The 24,917-nt window shown below is 29.1% G+C and overlaps 1 protein-coding gene across 1 annotated transcript in view; it reads left to right on the forward strand.

Moving 5' to 3' along the window:
• Positions 1-24,917, forward strand: part of nmo (serine/threonine-protein kinase nemo) — a 347,920-nt gene that overhangs the window by 236,519 nt on the left and 86,484 nt on the right. The window contains 1 exon segment of the mRNA XM_067045596.1: positions 16,074-16,129. Coding sequence (XP_066901697.1) covers positions 16,074-16,129 — 56 coding nt within the window.

Below are 24,917 nucleotides of genomic sequence, written 5' to 3' on the forward strand. Positions count from 1 at the left end.
TCGATATTTTAAAATATCGATATTTTAGGTCCGATATAATATCGATATCGATATTGCTATCCGATATCGATATCGATACCGATATCGATATTTTTCTTTCGATATCCCATCCCTAGTTCGAATACGGCTGGGCTGAAAGTTGTTTTCTGTTACGCTATAGCTGTGAGTTTACTCCTATGGTTTCTGGAGTCCTCCTGGAGTACACCCTGCCTCCGAACTTGTGTGTGACCCTTTTCTTGGCAAATTAAAAATATATCAACATACAATTCAATATTGTCAATAAACATTTAACTTGTTGACATGAGATGCTCCCATAATAATTTTTAAATATGTTATAAATTTAACAAAACTATACCTATTGACTGTTGATTTATAACATTTTTTAAAAAATAATTTATTTATTGTTATTTACAACTGTATAAAAATATATACATCAAGTAAATTTACTGTGAGTGATATAATGACATGATACAAACATGTGGGAATCTACCATTTATAACATTAAAATCATATTTACTTTTTAGAAATATTGCGAAATTTTTTCGTTATCTAGATGGTTCGATGTAGATGTTATCAGGTACTTTCCACTATTTTATCCTATGAATGCGTTAGCGTATTTTTCTTCTAATTTTTGAAAACGGTCGGTCCATGTTAGCTCATATTTGGCTGCAAGTTAAGATATACCGTAACATAGGTCTAGTATCAACTTAATCATATACCGTCTAAGTTGAAGGAAAGTTAAATGTAAACTTGGTTTAGTATAAATTCTATCGAATTCCATTCACTAATTTTTCTTACCTTTACGAAAAAGTATTTTCCTGAATACATTTATGTTTCAAAAACTGGATTTTATAAACGATAATCATTTAACTCGAAATTCCATAAAATAAAATTACGGGAAAATAAGAGACGGATTTATATTAAAAAAGTTAAAGATTCTGAGGACGTAATACTACATAAATTTGAGATACATTTGCATTTGGAAGATTTTTTTTTTGTTTGTTTTTTCTTGTTCTCTTATTTAGTAGTTGATTAATTTCTATTAAAGAAATCTTATTTTTTTGGTTAGGAAAATAACTGAAATTTTTAGATTTTAGTCAATGTAAATTTGATATTTGTATAAAAAAAAATATTTTATTTATTTATTTGCTTAATTTTTAGGTGCTATTTTAATTAATTAATTAAATGCTATTTAGTTATAATAGTGATAATTATTATTTGATATATCGTTTGTTACATAAATACAAATATTTTTTTAAACGACAAAATAAGTCTTAACATGATATTTTAATCCCCGAAGTGACGACAAGATTGATAGCAGGCCCGGCGTTGCATTAGTGATTATACTTCCAGTAGATTTAAAAGTTGGAAAATGAAAAACTGCTTTTTAGAAATTAATCATCGGTCCGGCTAATTTTCCAAGTTTATTCTCGAATAACTTTTATCATTAATTACTTATCTCGACCGGCCTCGTCCGGTAACTGTGATCGTTTTTCAATTTCAACAAAGGTTACTAATTGAATGTGTTGAATATAATATTTCAGTGTAATATGTTTGTAAAATTAGACATGTTTTAATGATTTGATTTTGATTAAACATAGTGGTCCAGTAAGGTCGTTTTAATTATTAATGATAAAGTTTATTAATAAAAATCGTATATTACATTCTTTGTATGGTTAGTAACGTTGAGTGAAATAATTGTGGTTAAGAATTGGTTCAATGCGGTTGGGAATTTCTACCTGACCCGGTTATCCATTATATATTGTGATGTTTCATTTGTTGATAGTAAAAGGATAAAATGACTAGGTCTTGAAATAAATACGGATAAAAGAAAATATGTGGTTAGCAGTAGAACCGGCAGCAATTTCAGTGATATACGTAGGAGCAAATACGTTTGAACAGGTAGATAGGTTTAAGTATTTAGGTTCTAAGTTAACTAGAAAAAAAGAAATTGATGGGGAAATAAAAGCTAGTTTAAAGGCGGAAAATGCTTGTTATTTTTCAATTTTAAAACTGCTTAGCTCGCGCTTTCTATCCAAAAATTGAAAAATTAGAATTTACAAAATTATTATCCTTCCACTGTTCTCTATGGATGTCAAACGTAACCTAACATAATATAATTAAATGAAATATTCGGGCTGAAATAGGATGAATTAACAGGAGAATTTAGAAAGCTTCACAACACTGAATTAAGGGAACTGCACCTGGTAAATATAATTTAAGTTATAGCATTGGGGCGTATAAGATGGATCTGTAAGGTTGTAGAGCTTAGTAACGAGCGGATCCTTAAAATGTTAATAAGCACTTAACTGAGGGGTTGAACGAAACGTAGATGGGAGGATTGCGTTAAAACTGATTTAGTAGAGGTTTGGAGGGGCTTGTTTGTGTGTAGAGAGCGATTGTTGATACCGGCATCGAACCTTCGGGTTCATTATTATTATTATTAAAAGGAGAAATGCGAGTAGCAGAGTTTTGTCAGTAGTAATATCGTGTTTTTTTTACATTTTCTTTTTTTTTTAATACAGATAAATCCCGGAAAAACACAAAAATGGAGTTGAGCCATGTCGCACATCGACCAATACTTGGGTACTAATTTTGTAAATTTAAGGAAAATATTCTTCAGATATCTTTTAACGCTCAAATCGGACGTCTTCTTAGTTACTACATTACCACTTATATTATTATTAATATATTACTACATAATAAAATGATATACGCAATTTCCAACTTGCTAAACTTAATTAGATACAATTCTTGACCTTGTTTTATCGTACTCTACAGGTACTACCAGTCTCTCCAGGAAAATTGATCATGCGGGCAGTGAATGATATTCACTGGTAAATAATTGCATAAATAATGCATTAAAAAAAAGTTTTTTTTTTTTTTAGACAAAAATAGCTTTTAAGCTAAGTGTTAAGTCATAGAAATTTCCATTCCATTCAAGTCCGAAAAAGGATTTTGGAACAATCGAATTATAAAAATCTGAATATATCATAAAACCGTAACTTTTGTACCGCTGTATCGTAAAATGTCCACTTGCTTGTACTTTTTTTGACTTTTCTTTATAGTAAAGTCTCTGCTTCACGATCTTAGTATTAGTACTGCCCTCCAACTTTAGATACTTGATGGTTTGAATTGTACGTGACCTATATTTTGTAAAATAAATTTTAAAAAAGTATAAATTTATTATTTTATTTATACAGTGATTTTATTTTTATTTCTGCAATTATGGATACAATAATTTTATTTTTATTCGTACATTATTTACTTTATACAAGCAGAAAATCTCTCCAAGTATAACATATATTAGATTATTAACTTTTAGTAATGAATTTATCATGAAAACTATAACTTTTTTCGGTAAAATCTAAATTGCCGAAAATAATAATAATATAAACTGAGTTAAAATCGGCAATAACTGTGTAAAATGCTAAAAACAAAAATATTAACTGAAATTATTATTGTTAATAGTCAATTTTAAAATCTTCATTAAATCAGCTAAATATAAATTCAAAACTTTTTTTTTTATACCTAGCCATTTTATAAAAACAATTATAATGTAAGATAATTTATTTGTTATTGATTGTTGATACGTTACACGCCGATGTATTTTTATCTAGTTTGATTAAATTTAGGATCAACTTACGATTATTTTTTTGTCGATTATCTCAGATTTTTAAATAATCATCTAAAGAAAAGTTAGATTCGACTTTTATGGTTTTTGAAAATAATTTAAAACGTTGGGTAGTTGTAGTATGAAATTGCCACGCAGTTGCAATCAATTAAACCATCAACTCTCTGGAAGCCCTGGAGATAACTACTGCCAAGTGTTGTAGGATTATTTAAAGTGAAATGAGAACCATCTTAGCGTATGGCAGGATGATGCTAAATTAGCCGAATTAGTGAGAAATTTTCCTGGAGGGAAAGCTATGACGTAAACAACATCATTAATTGGATTAACTGCGATAATGATGCTGGCTTTGAAGTCTTTACTAATGAGCCAATTGTCAACAAAGCTAGAGCCGCCGAGACAATAGATCCACTGCAGGGCAAAGAAGAGCCAAGTCATGAAGTGGCACTGGAACGTATGAGTGGCCTCCTTCATTATTTACTGCAACTTGATGATCCGTTGCTAACTGGCAGAACTTTTTATGGAATATATAAATCTCAGATTATAAAATAATGTGGTTTATAACAATAAAAAAGTTATTTGCTATTCAAATATGAAGACGGTCAAGATTGGGGTAAAAAGAACAAAAATAGTTTACAACTATTTATTATGCTCCGTTTCGTCCCACTTTGTAGGGCTTCAACAGGGCTAAAAGGATATAAAAACAACTAAGAACATTTTGAAATAGATAATAAGATACAAACAGGTAAATTAAGGTAGGGTTAATATTATGTAAAAAATGAGTTAATAGAAATTATATACAAATAAAAGGAGGAAAATAAAACAGTATTAATATAAATATAAAGTTAAAAGGTATAGGAGACGCAATTAACCTCAAAACAGATAAGTTGATATGGGAAAACAAAATGTAACATACTAAAAAGACAGAAAATAAAGAACTAAGTTGAGATAAAATAAAGGTCGTGAAAGAATAAATAAAAATAAAATTAATAATGATAATAATAAATGTGTAAAGAATAGATCAGGACCACCTACCTATTCAACAGTGCGGGAGTAGAGGGGAGGTGGCCGTTAACGGTTTTATTTCTATTTCAAATACAGAAAAAAGGCATACAAATATGACGAAACATGACAATAATACAAGAAATATATAAAAATATGATAATAATAAGTACAATAATATTATAATTTTAGAAAAACTAAATATAAATTAAATGATAAATTACGTAACTAATAATATATACCGATAGAAAATATAGTCAGGATAATGAAATGAATATAACATAGATATAATAACAATAATAATTAGACAATGATGGCAACTGTTTTTTGTATAGATCGTGAAAATAATTTATCTACATTCATAAAAGTAATAGTCAAGACAACAGAAGTAACATGAAAAATGTAAAGTGAAATTAGTTTATTTAAACAATGTGAAGTGAAAGTTTACAATGAAACAGTAAATGGAAAAGTGTATAAAAACCTTAGATTAATAAATATAAGTGAATAAAATGAATTATAAGAACAATATAATATAATATATTTGTTATTCATTTCCTTTTTATTTTTATTTATTAAAATTATATAGTCTTCAACTCTCAATTGCAGTCAGTATTAAGGCTAAACTTAATCAACCTTACCATATTATATATTAAATTAAAAAATAAATAAATAAAAGTAAATAAATAATAATAAAAAAAAATATAAAACAAAATGACTAATGGTATATCATGGCGTTTACAAGTGCCACGTAATGTACTAATTGATAATTTATTTCTAGTTAGAGTTATGCATTGCTTTCCATAAAGTCATTCTTTAGTCATAGATACAGTATTAAATTTACTTACCTTTATATTTTATCATAAAAGAGTAAATTAGCCAAATCATTTTTTAAAACATTTGGATTGTTTTATAATGATGAAATGAGTGAAATAATTGTAAAGTAAGTAAACAACTGAGGTAAATAAAAATGAAAATAAGTAAGCAAAATAAATCATCTTGAACAATTATTATTCTGCGCACAATCATCTATTGTGTCCGTAAACATGAACAATATCATATTTACACCATTTAAAAAAAAAATTAAATTGTTAAATCACTTCAACGACATTTCATTTCAGCAATCCTTTGAAAGACATTTATATAAATTTTTTTTCTTGCAGAATTATTTTTATTAAGTTTTTTAGGCGGTAGTAAGATTAAATATGTAGTTGTAAGGACTAATTAATTTTATCTGACTTACGAGGTATTATTACATGTGGATTATCTGCTGATTTCGGTTATCAAAGGCAATCTTTATTCTAGATTCCATGCTGTATTTATACATATATTTTTTACTATATACAACTATATCGTGTTTTTTTTTTTTTGTGGAATTCATTTTTTATTATTAAATATTTATTACAAATATTATAGAAAAAAACTTTTTGAACCTCATTAAGCCTACACTTTCAAATATAAAACTATGTAATAAAAAAAAACCCTTTAAATTTTGGTTGATTCGATAATTCTGAAAAGAGTAGTTTTAATTAATCATAGAATTATGCCATGTTCTGTTAATACACAAAAAAAATCTTAAATTATTATTATAACATGAGACTTTCTAATAACCTAAGGAAATAATAAATAATTGATTATTCGTGGATTAAATCTTAATGAATTATTCCAGTAATATTTCAATTTTATTATTACTAGTGCTGTAGTACTGCTGATCCCGGTTGTAGCTCGGTGCTGATTCGAAACTGATTCATATGAATTCCGTGATTATTGGGAATTACGAAGAAATTGGATGAGGATTTGTGAAAAGTCGTTTATAGAGTGGTGTTACAGCGGTGAAGAGAGAGGGGATATCTGAATCATTGATAGCCCAGCATTGCCTCCATTTTCATCCAACAATGGCCGAATCTCCCTGCCTTATGAATATTTCAATGCCTTTTTCATCAGATTTTTTTTTTAATTATATAGAGATATATACAAATATTTCTTACTGATTTCTTTCGTGAAATGTTAAATAAAATAATGATAGAGAAAGTCGTTCTTTTTTTATTATTTTTTTTTGATCTGATATTGTTTTTTGGGAGTAGTAAAAACTTTGATTGATATAAGCTGTCTGTAGGAACATGAGGCCAAGAAAGGTACAAAAATAGCAGAAAAAGTGTTTATTAGTAACCGATGTTTGTGTAGAGCTACCAAGATACAAACACATTACCATTATATCTTGTTCTCATTACCACGAATGAAGCCTAGCAGAGACTGAAAAGTTGGTAAATATATTTATACAATTTAATTAATGTTTAATGCAATATATCAAACCGTAAGTCTTAAGTATTTTAACATGCTTATTAATGATAAAAAAACATAAATAAATGATAATTATAATAATAAAAAGAAGTTATTACAATATTCATAAAAATAAATATTATAATACGGATACAACATTAATCAAAATAAATATATTTATAAATTAAATAATTTATAAAAAATAAGTAAACAACCTAGATAATAAAAATCAAAGATAAATAATTAAAATAAAATTAATCGTCTGGAATACCTTCATCATATTATTTTCTTTTATTACTTAATCTCAAAAATTTAACATCTTTTAATGAGTACCATTTTTAAAATTTATTTATTTGTTTTCAAGGATTTTTAAATATACGTAATCAACTTTTATATTATTAGTTACTGATTTGATGAGTTGTATGGAAATCTTGCTTACATGTTTCCAACTTAATATTTAATTAATAAATAATTAAACGTTATTATATTTTATTAAAATTAATTTTTAAGAATTTTTTTACTAAGTTATTGTTTTATGACAAAATATGCAATTGGATATTGCAATTAAGCTTTGATTAACGACTTTTGTAAAACTTTGTATTCTCCTCCCAGAAATAAATAAAATTGTAACGTGGTTGTCAATTGGTATTATTTCATACATTGAAGCTATACAATAATAAGCGGGAATTTTAAAAGATATTAATATATTTTAATAACTTAAATTTGCTTGGCATCAATTAAATAGAACAATTTAAAAAAATAGACTCAGGATTTAATTATTGTGTAAACGATATTTAAATTTTTAGTATTATCCACAAAGACCTCAATATTCCATTTGTAACCGATCTAGCCCGAAACAGATATCAATCCTTCCATTACAAACTCCCTAACCACTCAAACCCATTAGTTTCTGATCTTGCTTCCTCTTTTATTTCGGACAATCCTCCGAGGCGTCTGAAAAGAAGATGGCCTCGAGACCTTATATTGTAAAAATGTTTTTAGAGTGCTACCATTGGGTAGTTTCTCTACATGCTTGTACCATATCATTATGATTTCCTCAAATTTACTTGATGTATTTATGTACAGTTGTAATTATCAATAAATAAATTTAATAAAAATAAAATAAAAATTTTAGTAATATAAAATCACATTTCATTCTATTTCATCGATCTTAATTTTTTCTCAGCACTTTATGTTTTACTGCGCTATTGAAAGCATCTCCTGTACGAGGTCGAAGCGCTTGAGCAAGGAAGCAGAGCATGACGTGAAGAAGAGGATGAAGGGAAAGTTAGTTTCCTTATATAACGTCGACTTGTTAAATTTAACCTTACGTGATCGAATAGCTATCTGTTATCCTTCAAACTCATTAAAATGGGATTTACTGTACTTTAATAATAGTATCTTTTATATATAAGAAGATGGTCAGGGTTGCGGTCAAAAAGAAACAAAAATAGTTTACAACTATTTATTTTCCGACGTTTCGCCATACTTTGGAGGGCTTCATCTGGGCTAAAAAGATACAAAATGATACAATGATAAGATATAATGATAAGAATAAAAATACAAAGATAAGAATAAAAATACAAAGATAAGATACAATGATAAGAATAAAAATAAGTAACAATGGCAAGAGTAAAAATTTTTAAAAATACGTAAAATATACAGTTCAGGAGATGTACATAATACAAAAACAATATGGAGAAGGGGGGAAAAAAAGAAAGTAGAGATTAAATAAACGTCATGAAAGAATAATTATAAATAAAAAATAATAATAATAATGATAATAAATGAGCAAAGAACAAGTAAGGACAACCTACCTGTTCAAAGCAAACGGTTGAACAGAAGGCAACAATGAAGCGGAAGCGTGGAGAAGTTGGGAGGAGGTAGCCGGCAAACCGTTTAACGGCTTTATTTCGATTTCAAATACGTCGCGTATACAGGAAGTAGTCATAAAGATATGACGAAAAATGAGTATCTTTTATATATTGATGAAAGCGAAAATATAATATTTATGGTCCATTTGAATCTGTAGTTTAGTTGAAATAAATTTGTTCTCAAAACTTTTCCTATACAGTGTAGTCTTGTAGGATGTCCTTTTTTTTGTTGTGATCTCCTCTTGTGAGATTGTGACATGTCGTACTTCGACCAACCTACTCGTAGTAACTGTTTGTTTGATGTTTGAAAGTCAGATATTTAAGGCTGCCACGGAGGGCGGGAGTGGCGGATTTCACGTCATGGATTTAAGAAAATACATAATTGACTTCTTATAGAGGGAGAAAAAAAAAAAGATTTTGGAAAAAGTTGTCTTAACCTAACTTGTTATACAATATGAAAAGTACTTGTTTTCTATTTTTTATCCCATTTATGGGGCTTTAACACCTGTCATTCAAAAAAGAGCGGATATAGCTCAATAAAATTTCAAATTTTTCTAATTCTATAACAATAGAACAACTGTGCCTATGAATCTTAAAACTGAGATAGTAAGGTTCAAAAATGTTTTAAATTAACATGGAAAGACAGAATAGTACATTATTGTTGTTTTTTTTTTAAATTGATGCGCATTTTTGAACACGAACCAAGTGAAGTAATTGATGTTAAAAGGGAAGAGGAGAGAAGGATCGATAAATAGAGATGGGTAAAGAATTCCAAAAGGAGTTAGCAGGAATGACAAAGGATTTACTGGAGAGGTGGTTCTCCAAGAGGGTATTTATAAATTAATAGCTTGAAATCTTTTATTTAGAGAGTGGTTTGAGGAACACAAAGTGAATATCTTAAGAGAGGTTTTTTAGTTCTAAGGACATGAAAAGAACTTTAAAAAATGACACCATGGAAGTATACTCGTTGGAAAGTAGTGTAAAGTTACTTTACTCCCGTATACCAAAAGGAGACACCAGAGCGCTGTGAACATGAAGATATATTTAATGACAAATTTATATATTTCTTTAACTTCGTCTCTAGCCCAGCAGAAAACCCTCCTTAGACCAAGCCATAGGGCAAACAAGTTTATGTTGGAAGAACTAAGAGAGGATACTAGGAACTTCCAAATATTTTGAGAAATGTTTATGGTTAATGAATGGCGATATAATGATTTTAAGAAGATTACTAATTGGCCGTATGTAATTGGGAAGATTGTGGTTAATTAAGTACATCAAATAGTGCAAAACTATTTATTATGCACCATTGTTTTGTGCCACTTTGCAGGATTTAAATCAGATATGGAAACTAAGAGTATTCTAAACAGTGTAGGAATGTATGATGACATAAAATATAATGGGAACCTATAATCGGGCTATACTATTACAGTTACAGTCATAAACTAAACTATAACCACAACCAAACTATTATAATCCTAGATAATATTTCATCTTATATTCCTACCCTGTTTACAGTATTCTTAGTTATTGTATCTTGATTTTTATTAATTTAATGAAAACTACGTATAATCACTAAACAAAATTGATAATAACATAACAAAATACATAACAAAATAGTTAGGACAATACAAAATGATGGTTTTTTTTGCAATAAAAATTTTTTGAGGTTAAAAATCTTTCAATTTGAATGTAATTTATTTTAAATTAACATGTTGTAGCACAACGTTTCGGGACTGTTGTCCCATATTCATGTACTTTAATAACCTAGATACAACAATAATCCACCATAATAATAATCTTCATTTAGGTGTATTGCAATTCATTCAATTATATTCTTCTCTTAATCAGTCAAAAATTTGAATTTCATAACGGAAATTATGTTATATCTACATACTCACTTTTTTATCATTCCTTATTGGTGCACTCCTCTCCTTTCATTCTATCGTTAGGGCAATACAAAATGAATATCTCAGGAACTATTAGATGTTCAGATGTCTGCCAGCAATCAAATTAAAGAAAATTTAATGTACTATAAAGTAGTTAATAACAAGTATGCTTCTAAGAGGTAGATTTTATGATATTACTATCTGAATTTTAATTTTACAAATGAAATTTTGTCTAAACATCTAAAAATCAATTTATTATACCAACTACACAACTCCTACGAAGATAAACGCCACAATCTTAATAATTCTGCTGAAATATTTTCCTCTTGGGCTATTGTACTAGCTGGTGGACATGATCGATTGCCTTGATGACTCGCATGCGTCTTATCTAATGTCGTTAAAGGCAAATAGGTAAACCGCTAAATCCTCTTCTTCCCTATGACGCTCCAACCTCCAGGTGCTATTGCAGTCCTCACGGGTGCACTCTATCGGGGCCTGCAATTGCGTTGAGGTCGCTGTAATTTCCAACAATAAAACCGCTCCGAAGGACAAATTGAATGACTGGAGAGATCCTATCAGTGACGGTGGTTATGCTTTCTCGACGAGATAAAGCTCCTGGGACTGTTTCACGTGGAACTGCTGAGTCGTAACTGTAATCGAGGCGAGCCGTTATCGCTGGCAGAATATTGTTGAAAACATCGTACCGTGCTTTCCTTCAGCTGATAAAGGCAATGTTTGATTACCTAGATAACTTTACCGTTTTTGATTATTATATTACTATTCCCCATATTTGAGGGGTCTAAATTAACATTCTCTACTTCGGAAAATTTTATAGTAATCATAAAAAACCTCCAACTCGAATAAAACAGGGTTTTTAAATATTTAATTTTTTGTGGCTACACTTCCACTCATCTCTCTTTTCTTTTTTCTTTTTTTTTTTTATAAATATAACTTTAGCTTAAAACATGATTGTATTATTTAGAGAGTAAACTTATAATCTTCTGTTTAGAAGAAGATAGTTGACCGTATGAAGTAGGAAGATAGTCCGAGTGGCGGTAATTTTTAAAATCACAAAATTTACTGACAAAAATATAACTTATCGGAAGAAAAAAAAAAGTAAAAATAAAATAATAAATAATCAAATTAAAAAATAAATAAAGTTTAACGAATATTAGCAAAATTAAATAATATATAAGTGACGTTGATGACCAATGAAGTTTGGCGCCTCTAAACAAAAACAAACAAACAAACAAACAAGTCCGAGTGGCGGTCAATAAAGGTCTAAAAACAATAAAATAAAAATATATACTATTAAACAACGCTCCCCACTTTGCAGGGATTCGTCACATAAAAAAACAAGATAGAAATAATTCACGTAATTAATGTTGCCTATTTGCCTAAAACTTGACGAGATAAAGTAATTCAGTTGTCTCATGCATGATTATGCCAAATATCTTAATACCATAAATCTTACATGCTATTATTCTTCCTTAAATATTTAGTATATTTCAAGAAAAACCTAATGGAGTTGTTTTTTGTTTATTATCTATATATTTTTCTGCTCAGCTTATTTGTTTATTTTATATGTGCATTATGTATACACCTATGCACGAATGCCCTTTTGGTATGAACTTCATTAGCATCATTAATCATATTCCTATCTGATATGATTGATAACTTAATCAACTTTGAGTTTTTTGCTTAGTAATGAAAGATTTTCCATTCGTTACAATCAAAGAATTAGATGATGGATTTGTGCATGTTTATAAATCATAGGTCGTTAAGGACTTCTCATCATGTTATTCTTCGGCGCGGCATAACTAAATTACTTTTTGCCATATAACCTACACGTTTTTTTCCATAGGTTTTATTAGAAGGAAAAAGTTAGTAAAAATTGACATGGATGATATTTTGACATAAAAATTTGTTTATGTGTATAACACAAATTAAAAATTAAGTTATTTAATGGCTTATGTAATGGCTATTTCTGGCCGTATAAACACCAGTAATTCAACATATGGTACTTCCTGTAGATATTGTCAACTGCTTTCACTTCAGAATGACAAAGTATATGCACACAATTCCTGGGAAGCCCAAGAGAAGATTGGAGAGTGAAACGAGGTTACAATCTCCTGGCTCAGTGATGGTACCGTCAACAAGGGTTACTTTTATCCATCCTTTTAGAATTCCTGAATTGGGAGAAGTTTTGGAGGAACGTATTGTGGAGATAAAATTTAGTTCCTGGCCTTGTATAGTAGAATAGATTCTGTGATAACTGGAGTTCCATAAATGTATGATTTTTATTTTTAATTCTGATTTGAATTATATTTTTCTTTTTGTTTTTCTTTGTGGTGTAAATAGGAGGTTGTATACTTAAACCCGAAGTCTGAAGTGTCAGTTATTCTCATAGTAACGCTTGACCGGGATAAAGAAAAAGTTGTTGTCTTAATCTGAAACATTGATAGATGTTAAATTTTCAAGAAATTCAAATTTATGAAATACCTTTAGAAGATTGTTTTTTCTATCTCTATTACTCAAGCAGCTATAACCCCGCTAACAGAAACTTCTAGGAAGGAATGTAATGGAAAGAGTAAGCTTCCAAGAAAAGTGAAGCCAAAATGGCGAGTCTTATGATAAACTCCAGAGGCGTAACAGAGAAGTAGGAGCCAACCATCGGCTGCCTTCTGTTTGAGTTTAGGTTTCAATGCGAAGATTCCTGTTAATCTATACGTAAATCGGAGTGCATGGTCAAACCCTCTCGCTTTCCCTCTACTTCCCTTTTAAAGGGAAGGAATGTCTATCTCCTGAACATAAAGCATAAGAAAACTGTCGAACTACCGACCTTTATCGAGAAGATGTATTTTTGCATCTTTTCCAATCTTGCAAACACGCTTAATTTCAAATATGAAACTTTTTTCACCAGGTGAAGTAATGTAATCCCCGTTGACGGTACCACAAAGCTTCATTTTTGTGAATACAGTACCAAAACTTGAGCAAGTAACTACTTGGATGATATTCTCGAGAGTGCAGTGAAGCCCTTGGAATACCACTCACATTCAAAGCAGCAAGATTTTGCTAATGCACGTAATGTTCGATTGAATCGTTGGTGATTGGAGGTGACCTTTCCTTGTTTTAATTAATTAAGGTTTCAGACTCTTGGTGGGAATTCTGTATTTGAGCTCTGTGAGTTATATACTAGTTTAGGGAGCCTGATAAACTTTATGGGGAAAGCAATTAAACATTTTTTACTAGAATTACTACAATGGACGCCCGACGTTGCTTACTACAATCCTCATGTATTGGCCAGAGGAGCCATATAAAATAATTTAGTTTTCATTCAACCAGTTATATAATTGTTTTTAACTTGATTTAGTGAATGATAACACTTTCTTCCTTCTTACTGTATAATAATTTATTACTTATTACATAGCAACGTTTCGGGAGATTTCCCCCATCTTCAGGCTGCTGATAACAAAACTTATCTTTAACATATAATTATTCTCCCATAAGTCTTATTAGCTAATATCTTCTAAAATTATTGTCATAATGAGTAAAATTTTTTTCCAAATGTCCTACATTGCAGGAGAACAATTACCTTTCTACAGAAAGGTAATTGTTCTCCTGCAATGTAGGACATTTGGAAAAAAATTTTACTCATTATGACAATAATTTTAGAAGATATTAGCTAATAAGACTTATGGGAGAATAATTATATGTTAAAGATAAGTTTTGTTATCAGCAGCCTGAAGATGGGGGAAATCTCCCGAAACGTTGCTATGTAATAAGTAATAAATTATTATACAGTAAGAAGGAAGAAAGTGTTATCATTCAATAAATCAAGTTAATACCTTAAGATTCTTCCAGTCAAAGGATTATTAAATTTATAATTGTTTTTTTGTAACAGAACTTATAGTAGTTGCTTTTCTTGGTTTTATAATTACATATACTATATGCTTAGTTTTTCTTTCTTTACTTTCCTTTATTCTCTCTGATATGTTGCAAGATGTCCGATTGTCGGAATAGCCTGTAGTTAGGTAATGACCTGATGTCGGTGCCTGTGCTGTCGTTATGTCTTGGTCAGTATCTGTTATTGCAGAGAGCGTATCTAACAGTCTTTCACGCTTTCTAGACTCTCGAAAATCTAGATCTCTTGTATCTGTGTCTCCCATCGCAGTTTTCCTTTTTTGGAAAAGTTTTTCGACCTCGAACATTTCTTTCTCTATATTTTAACGCAAACTAAAATTGAATCTGATTGCATAAAATATTTTTAGTATTAATCCTAAAATAATTTGTTAACAATGAACATTACCAAAATGGATTAATGATTTATTATGTTGATTGTTTGAGAGTGGTTTATAATTCACACAAACATATTTGATCCAAATTTACTCTCAACATTTATTTCCAAAAACTCTCCGTTTTGGCCCCCAAGCCATTTTCAAGGAGACAGTATATAAAAAATTTGTTCTTATATTAATTAAATAATTTCCTCACAACATATTAATGTTTTTGACTGTACCTTAAATACTGATGTCATATTCTTTAAAATTTTTCCTGCAGTTTTTTTTTCTTTAAGTTTTGCCCAAGTCGTATCTTTAAAACAAATTAAATATTGAAATCATGCCATAATCAAACATTGGTTTTAAATTTATTATTTATTAAATTTATTACACAAATGTTTTAATATTTTAAACTTGAAATTTTTCACATAAACAATAGTCTCTTGCTACTATACTGTCAATAATCTTACTAACATCTAACCTAATTACTAACACCTAACCTACGTTCAACAGGTTAGGACTCTGTTATCACTAAAATTATTTTTTTTTACAGTTTAACCAACGTTAAATTTTAATTTATTGTTTATAATCAAGGTTCTGTTACGAATGATGTTAGTAAGAATAAATAGAGACAATAATTTATGTGAAACAGTTTCAAGTTTAAAATATAAAAAGTTTTGTAAGTAAATAATCAATTTAAAAGCAATGTTTGAAACTGTTATAATATTTAATTTGTTTTAAAGATATGACATGGGCAAACAGCCTGTAGGAAAATTTTAGAGAATGACATCAATAATTAAGGTATAGTCAAAAACACTAGTATGTTGTGAGGAAATTATGTAATTAATATAAAAACAAATTTTTATACGTTGTCACCTTGAAAATGGCCGTAGGGCCGAAACGTTGGAGAGTTTTTGAAAATAAATGTTGAGAGCAAATTTGGATCAAATGTGTTTGTGTGTAAAATTACCAAAATGGTTCCTGAAAACAGTTAGTTAATTTATTAAATTTAAATTATGGTAAATCTGATTTAATCTTTTTATTTTTGTTACTAAGCATTGCTAATTTAAAAATATTTTTTATTTATAAACATTTAACTTATGTTTTTGTTTTTCTGTTACAGCTACTATCTGCACTGGATATCCTTCAACCCCCACACTTGGACTTCTTTCAAGAAATGTATCCTTTACTTTTTAAAAAAAAAAAAAAATTCTCAGGTATACAGGTCGCATTCTTGAGAACTTCCCCATCGCTTCGACGTATAAGGTAACATGATAAATATTAATGGCTATTAACCATGTGTTTTCACTTTCATAGCAAATCCATTTGTGTTGTTTTATTTTCGCATGTATATTTATGCAACCTCTTACCTAATAGGGCCTACTGTAACCTTCGACAGACGTCTTATCAGATAAAGTTAGGTATTTAAATAATTCATCAGAATAAATATATAGATAATATCATAATCAAATATGGTAATTATTTGACGTACGGCTTTAAGGTAAATGTTAGGTAGACAAGTTTGGAGGTATGAGGGAAAGTGGAATTTTACAGAAATGGTCACAAATTAAATCCTGCTCACGTTTTAAAAGGAATTTACCTTATTTGTTTTCGGGTTTTATTAACTATATTAATTTGGTGCGGTGCGCACATCACACAACTTTCACTTAGCAGACTACTTTTATTTTTACTTTGACTACTATTTTCGCTACTAATTTTTCAAATGAGATTTTTAGTTGATAATTTTATCAACTCCTAAGCACTTTTAACATTATTTCTCGTAATTAAGTCTTAACATTTCTCTTTGAAAAAGTATCTCAAAAATATATTTTAAAAAATAAAAATTCTAGTTTAATTATTATAAAAAGCTATATTATTATTTTTTATTATTTAAAATTAATATTTATTTCCAAGAAAACAGATTTCTCTTCCCCCTTCTTCTCCTCATATTTCTGGAGTTAGTAAATATATTTCAATTTTTGTCACAATTTTTGGTATATATGATTAACTTCCAAAAGATAGATACCAATTTGTTCGAAAATTTTGCTTATATACTATAATAAGGAGAAAAACTTTATTAAATACAACAAATAAGTGCTGCCCAACTTCATTGGGTTGCTAACTACACAGCATATTTATTCTAATCTGGTCGGATATTTTTTTTTTAATGGTAAACTACATAGGCATAACAAGTAACAATATATAATAACAGAATATGTGTTTTTTTTTATCGCTTTAGTTCTTTTATCCTTTTTTTTTGGGGGGGGGACGAACAGTTGAAACAAATAAATGTGAAATAAACAAGTGAAAATGCATAATGTTTAGAAATATTCCTTGGGCGAGATTCTAACTTTATAAGTTTTTGGAACATACTGGAATATCTATGATTGGCCTTGTATTAAAAGGAAGGTGGTCCGGGTGCAGTCAAAGAAAAAAAAAAACTCAAAAAGTCATACAACTATTTGAATTTTCATAGTACGACCTTGATAATTAAAAATAACAACAGTTAATTTATTTCATAAGTTTTGCAACGATATACTTTAGATAGTTAAACTTCGCCGAGATATTGAGATATAAAATAATTAGAATAATACGAGCCCCTAGTACTTATTACTTGACTTACCGATACATGGAATATATAGTAAGCCATTATATAGGTATTGCGATTTCACCTCAATTTTTTTTTTCTCTTTTTTGTTCTGTCAGAAATTGTTTCTGAAGTAGGTTATATATGCCAAAAGAGCTTTAATCGTTCGAAACGATTTTCAGTCTTTGTGCAGCAATTTTACTTTTCATCGTTTTAATTTCATTTTTTTTTAAGAGTAGAGGTTGTTATAACGATGCCGTTATTATAAAATGAAGTGGAGTCAATTACTGAATGAGCGTCCGTTTATAATTTTATTCCACTTCATTGCTTATAATTAGTAATTTTTTTTTTTTATCATCATTGGAATATGGAGTCGAATATTATTTTCCGTTATTTTGAAATCTTATTGTATAAATCAAATATAATTTGTAAATGTAATTTGAGCCCTACGCTGTTATTAAGTTTTTATGTAATGATACAGTGTATACCGAGAAGTTGAACGCCGATTGTCCAGTCAGCATTATAAGTACTACCTCAAGCGTGGACACTAAAAGGAACTCGAAGAATATATTATCCTTTTCCAGGATGTGAAGAGAAAAAAAAAGTCCTTGATGGTAATGACGATCTTTATATAGGAGCTTTGACCCTGTTGACAGCACGTGGCAGTAACTCGGAGGGAAACCCAGCTGAATGGAGAGATTAGCTCCGGATTGATGGGGGGAATGGCTACTTGCCCGGGGTATCTTCCTTGCACAAGGAGTCGCAGTAGGGTGTAGTTAGTGAAGTAGTAGAGGAGTCTGGGGGGTCTTTCATACTTAGATTGCCTACTATCAATCATTTATCCTATCGAAGGCTATGTCGGAGTCTAAGCAATTATTATTATTATACTTGTAGAGTTTTAGGGGGTACCATTGGCCTCACAGTTGTTAAAAAAATAAATTCAATAAAAACTATTTATTATAGGCAATATTATATTGTAACAAATCAACATCTCAAAATTTCTTAAAATTATATCATTGTATTTGAATTATTATTATTATTACAGATTTTAGTTAACAGCTAATTTATAATTTCTGTATAAGTCAATGGATCCTTTTGTATTTTAATAAATTCCGCCAGTAATTCATTTTAGCCTTTTCAGTATAAATGAGAGAATAGGAAACCACATTGTAATGCAACTAAACCAAAGAAAACTTTGCAGATACGGAACTTAGGCTTTACACCGACTTTGTTTTTTGATTAAAAAAAAACATTAATTTTTTTCACAAATTTTTAGATACCATATTTTATTAATTAAAGTTGTGAAAATTTGTCTTTTCCTGCAGGTTTATTGGTTTTTTGTTTTATTAAATTTCTTTATTGAAATAGGATCGATTAAATTTATTTACTTTTTTAAAATTTGTATTTGGAAAAACTTAACAATATTATAAAAACTTTTTATTATGTAGTTAAAAAAAAAAATCACTATAATTAAGCACATTTTGTTAAATATTATCAAATTTAGATCGTTTATACCCTTATATATTCTATAACTTGATATAGTAGAAAATTATAAATTGTCGCTTGAATGAAATTATAAATAATCAAGGAATAACAGGGGAAAAACGACTAAATGATGACTTAATAAACCACTGATATAAAACCTTTTAAGAAAATAATGCTATAATAGTTGTGAAAATAACATTCTTCCTACATTAATTTCTTTAAGGAGCCTAAGTGCCTTTACTAATAAGAACTTAGAGGACAAAATCGTTTTCCAGAACACTGTCATACAATAGGACAATACCATGGAACCAGAATACTTATCCGATCAAGATATAAGAGATAAGAAACCTTGTTGGAAACAAATAATAACTTAGATAATAAAAATACTAAATTCGAAAAAAGCAATTACTATTTACCTTATTCTTTATAGGTCTCAAAGTAGATTATATATTTTCCATTTATCTCAATTGTTTGAAGGGTTTCTGACCCAGTTATATATATATATATATATAAATAACTATGTGTCTATCACACACATTATATTTAATATTAAAATTTGTAATTATGAAATTTCGTTGTAAGAAATGATTAAGTAATGAAATACCTACTTGAAACAGGTCTGCCCATCATCACCTTCCTTAGAGGGTATCGATCCACCCCCCTTTAGGGACGAAATATTTTACTTGATTATTTAAGGGAGGTGTTAGGTAGAAAGTATTTTAGTCCGTTAATTAACTCCAAACATTGGATTTAATATTTCTGAATTCCGAAATTCCTCGTTACTTGTATCTCTAATATTTTAATTTGATATAGCAATTTAATTAAATCCGGAACAATAACGTATCTTAATAATTTTTAAACATTAATTTGATTTTATTATTTTCTAGAAATTTTAAAACGTCAATTTTATTACGGTGAGCGTCAAATTGTGATTTAGTAGTAAAGAGGGATTTCGGTTTTTTTTTCTATTTTCCGGACATCGCGTTAAAATAGGACTAATCATTTATGTTATTAGTAAGGTTGATGTTTTTCATGATTCATAGGCAACTTTGTAAATTCAAAGAACGATTTCATATTTTAAAAAAAATAATACAATTTCGTGCTTCCTCAAAATATGAGATTTTGATGCTGTAACCTTAAAACGCGCGATTTCTATATAGTACTAGTATTAATCGTAAGCTCTTTTCATGGTTCGAGATATTCTGTCCAGATTTAGATGAAGCTATAGAAAAAAAATTAGAAAACCTGTCCCTAATTATGATGGTTGTATCCAGTCTGTTATAGTTTGTAGTTTTATTTTTATTGTCTTAGCAATTGAAGGGTAAAGAAAATTTAATAAACATGTAGCACATTTTCATTATGAAACCATTGTAGTAAATCGATTAAAAAAACAAAACAAAAAGTGACTTCCCTGTTTTTTATCATCATCTTAATGTTCATTTGAACCAACTATGTATTGATTTTTAAAAATTAGTTTATTAAGATATTTTCAATGAACGATAAATTTCAATCGTTAAAAAAATGAAACTTTTTCATTTTTCACCTTTTTTATAGTGTGTTACGTTATCTAGAAAAATAAAATAATAATAATAAAATAAATAAATACATAAATTTCTAAAATATAAAAATAATGTTATTAAACCTCAGGTATAATAAATAAATAAAAAAAAAGTGTGTTTTATATTATCTAACAAAACAGTTAAGATAAAGTATTCAGTATTTTTTTTTTTTTTTTACGTTAAGTGATTGAAATCAAATGATTTCAAAACGAAAATCTACATTTTTTTCTTCATATGTTTAAAATGAACACTTAATGAATTTATGAAGTGTATATATACCTTATTTTACAATATTTGTTTAAAAAAATCTGAGATCTTTGTTTTAATAGCTGTACCTCAAAATGTAAATAAAAATAAAAATCAGTTCCATTACGCTGTTTACAAAAAAACTGTTCAGATTCCCCCCTGCCCACTGAGTGTACACATTGACACACTAATGTTCATATTGATCTACATTGTACAAGTACTTTTCTAATGGCTACCGCAGTACAAGTAATAATATTTGAAGGTACTACAACCGCTTATACGGTGGAACTGTACGTCGTTGAAGAATAAAACTATTAGTTACTTTGCTCAATTTGATTCGCTAGTCATGACGAAACCCTTGGTAGCAAGCAAATCTGTTTCTAAGTAAGCGGAACATTACTATTTTAGTTTAAGAGTTTAACGCAGCATGTTATTAGGGTTATTACAATTGTTCACAGCTTGGAATCGCATTTCATGATTAGTCATCGAAAGCCATTCGGTGTCGAATGTTATTGGTATAGCCTATTCTACTACTGGTCATGAGAAGTGGGCTTGAAATGATTTTATATTCCAGGTGTGTTCCACTATTGTTTGTGGTGTTGACTATGATCTGAACTATGAAGGACTGAACTACATCCTTCAGGTCAGGATAGATGCATTCTTGCAGGTGCTACCATCACCTTGCCTTGAAAACAAGACTAGTAGGGAAAAGCCGACTCTATAGTTCCCCCATAGCGCTCGTAAATTAAGCGATATAATTCCTTGTTTTTCGCTGACCCTTTTTTTTATTTATCGGCCAGATGATGAAGGGAATGGAACTGGAAACCAGGCTGGCAGCTGCTACCCCCGACATCTGACCGCATCGCCATCTGCTCGTCTAATATCGCGGCGGATCCTCTTTCGTAAGGACCTCGGAGTCTTTATCTTGGAGATAATGGACCGTTTAGTTTCTGGAAGGAGGCTGGCGTTTCCTCCTATACCTTGTTCCAAGTTGTTTAGGGCCATTTTATATTCAAAATAACTGTCTACTCCAGCTGATTTTCAGAGGCCATTTAGTGTCAAGTTTGGAAATATCGTGTTCCATCTGACTTAGTTATGAGGTGGTTTGGCCTCTTTTAATTCAGAGGCTTTTCCATTGATGCCTCTTGCATGGTGCAATCTCAAAAGATAGTCAAACATTTTACTATTATAGTACTTGCCTTTTTGAAAACTGTTTTTCTTGTTTGTGGTTTTACCCTTATAAAATAATGTAATGGTTACTTATATGGATGGAAAAAGGAAATGACCAGAGGCTCATTGGAAAAGAGTTTCCAAGTCGAAAAACTTCGAAATTGGATAAATTTAAAAAGGAGCATTAAATGTCGAAATTTGATGTTATTTGTTTTTTATAATTAGCAATCTTAACATTTAAAAATCTAATTAAAAAGCTTATATTTTTTAATCTTTTGTTGTTTCCATTAATCTAAGATAAAAACAAGTTTTTTTGGGAATACTTCTCCAATATTATTTTCACACATCGTGATATAAAATAAAACAGTCTCAGGATATTTTAATTATTTTGCTCCCAGGATCTATTTGACGAAATGTTCCGGTATGTATTGATTTATTTTTAATGTAAAAATACCAAAGAAATCTTGAACAAATTCAAATCTTTATTTTCAGCAATATTATGTAAATTTTGCTTGTTAAGGATCAATTGTTATCAATTTATTATACGTTATCTTTCACAACGTGACCAGTTGGATTTAAATCTGTCATTTTCTTCTGTTTATTATATTAAATTTTCATTTGTGTTACAGCAAAACGTGGACTGTGTTTTTATCACCTTGTCTGCCTTTCCCTTGCCCTTTATCTCAACATATTATCCACTATATAATCTATAGTTTATTATTTATATATCCCCGTAATTGTTTAAGTCATTGTTCAAAATATTAATTTTTAATCATTAGTTGTCTGTTGATACAATAAATTGATGTAACTTAATAATGGACACTAGTTCATTTTCAGAGGTTGTTCAGTATCAGCAATTCCGACGACAGAAGCACGCAGATATAACTTTGTATTTTTTTATCAAAATAAAAGGATTTGCTTAGGAGTGGAGTACGTAATTTTTATCTTAATTACGTTATCTGTTGTCATTTGTAATGTCAGCTGTTTGCTCAGGAAGCTTGAGTGTTGTTGAACTTTTTTTGTCTCCTGAAAATTCATGTTAGAATCACTTACGTTGTTTCATAACTGTACTGTCGTTGTTACTTCCTCTGTTTTTCATATTAATTTTCGTGACAATCATAATATTTTTTTTAATAGAATTAAATAGTAGTCATGATAATTTTCTTTAATAATTCATAATTTTCTTGTCTTACTTTACTTTATATTTGATTTCTTTATTCTACATTATATAAGTAAAATATTATATGTTACATATGTTTTCTTTCTCTTTGTTTTTCCATAACTTTAATTCTTAATTATTATAATTACATTAAAATATTCATATTTAGTTCTTCCTTTGCATTATATAAATTTATATTTTTATTTCATTAATTATTCTATTTTACTTACATATTTAATTACCTATATATGCGTTTTATTTCCCACTTCTTTCATTACTTTATTTTTATCTATTTTCATTCTGTACAATTATTCACTCTAATCATTTTATATATCCTTTCATCACTCATTGTTTGTTATCTTGTTTTCTATTCTTAGCCCTGATGAAGGCTAAAAATTCTGACCGAAACGTTGGCACTAGTAAATATGTTTTTTTTAAATTATTTATTAATCATCTTCTCCTCATATATATTATCCACGTTCAACTATAATCATTATAATAATTTTCCCTTTATTTTTTTTACTCAATTAATGATCTTTTTGAAAAAACCCGCTAATTTCAGAAGAAAATCTAATTTAGAAAAGAAAAGCCTTTTAAGGAAATAACTTTGGAAAGAGGAAAAAAAAAAAGTGAAAAGTTAATTTCACTTTGCTGAAGCATTTACTGGTTAAAGAAAATTTTCACTCTTGTGTTTAGCACCAAATTGTCTTGTTATAATACTTTTCTCATAACCAGAGGTATACCATGAATATGAGCTTTTTTATGAATTCTATCCTTAATCCGTTATCAAAATGGCGTAAATTAATAATATTTTTACATAAAAATAATTTATTTACATAAAAAAAACATTTAGTAAATTTGATGTTGGATCAAAATGGAGTAATACAGGCATGTAGAGAAACTACCCATTGATAGCACACTAATCATATCTCTACACTAGAAGGTCTCGATGCCATATTCTTTTCAAACGGAGGATTGTCAGGAATAGAAGAGGAAGCAAGATTGGAAATTAAAGGATTTTGTTGATTAGGGAATTTATAATGGAAGAAATGATGTCTGGTTCCGTAAGGAATTAAACTGAGGATTGGATAGGACTAGTGCGTTTTGTAGCAGCACCTAGGAATGTTACTGATTCGATAATAATTTTTCTGGAGCCAGTAAAAAAGTAGTACATTTAATAGGCCTTTCAAGGATTCTTTAGTAATATAGGAGAAGAAGTTTATATATATATATATATATATATATACTGTCATACCAAAAAAAGAACGTGTGGACGCCCCAAGAGCCTTTCTTTACTCACGTGTTAATAACTAATTGAAATTTCATGATGATTTTTATACCCCTATGTTTTTGAATTTCGATTAAAAATTAAAATTGTTCCGATTCGACTTAAGCACTCTTCTTGAACAATTTTTCAAAAATTACATTGTATTAACGCCTTTGACGGAATTTCGCCTGACAACATGCATCTTGCATAACTATACTCCTCAGTGTTCTGTCAGCGCTTGCGCAAGACGTCTACCACAGCAGTTTTTGTTGATGTCATTTGTTGTGTTGATGTTGGATATCTTATTGTAGAATTGTTTGTTGCGCAAGGTTTCATGACGGAATTTACCTTGCTTCATTTGGCTGGAATACTCTGAAAATATTGTTTTCCCTATGGTACATTGTTTTTTTTTGTTAGTCTTTATATAATCTTATTCATCCGTCTTTTCTGTCATTCGTCCATTTTCTGTTTCCTCTGTTTAATATTATTTTATA

The sequence above is a fragment of the Halyomorpha halys genome, unplaced genomic scaffold (genome assembly GCF_000696795.3).
Source record: "Halyomorpha halys isolate HHAL.00 unplaced genomic scaffold, Hhal_1.1 Scaffold98.1, whole genome shotgun sequence".
In the NCBI taxonomy this organism is placed as follows: domain Eukaryota; kingdom Metazoa; phylum Arthropoda; class Insecta; order Hemiptera; family Pentatomidae; genus Halyomorpha; species Halyomorpha halys.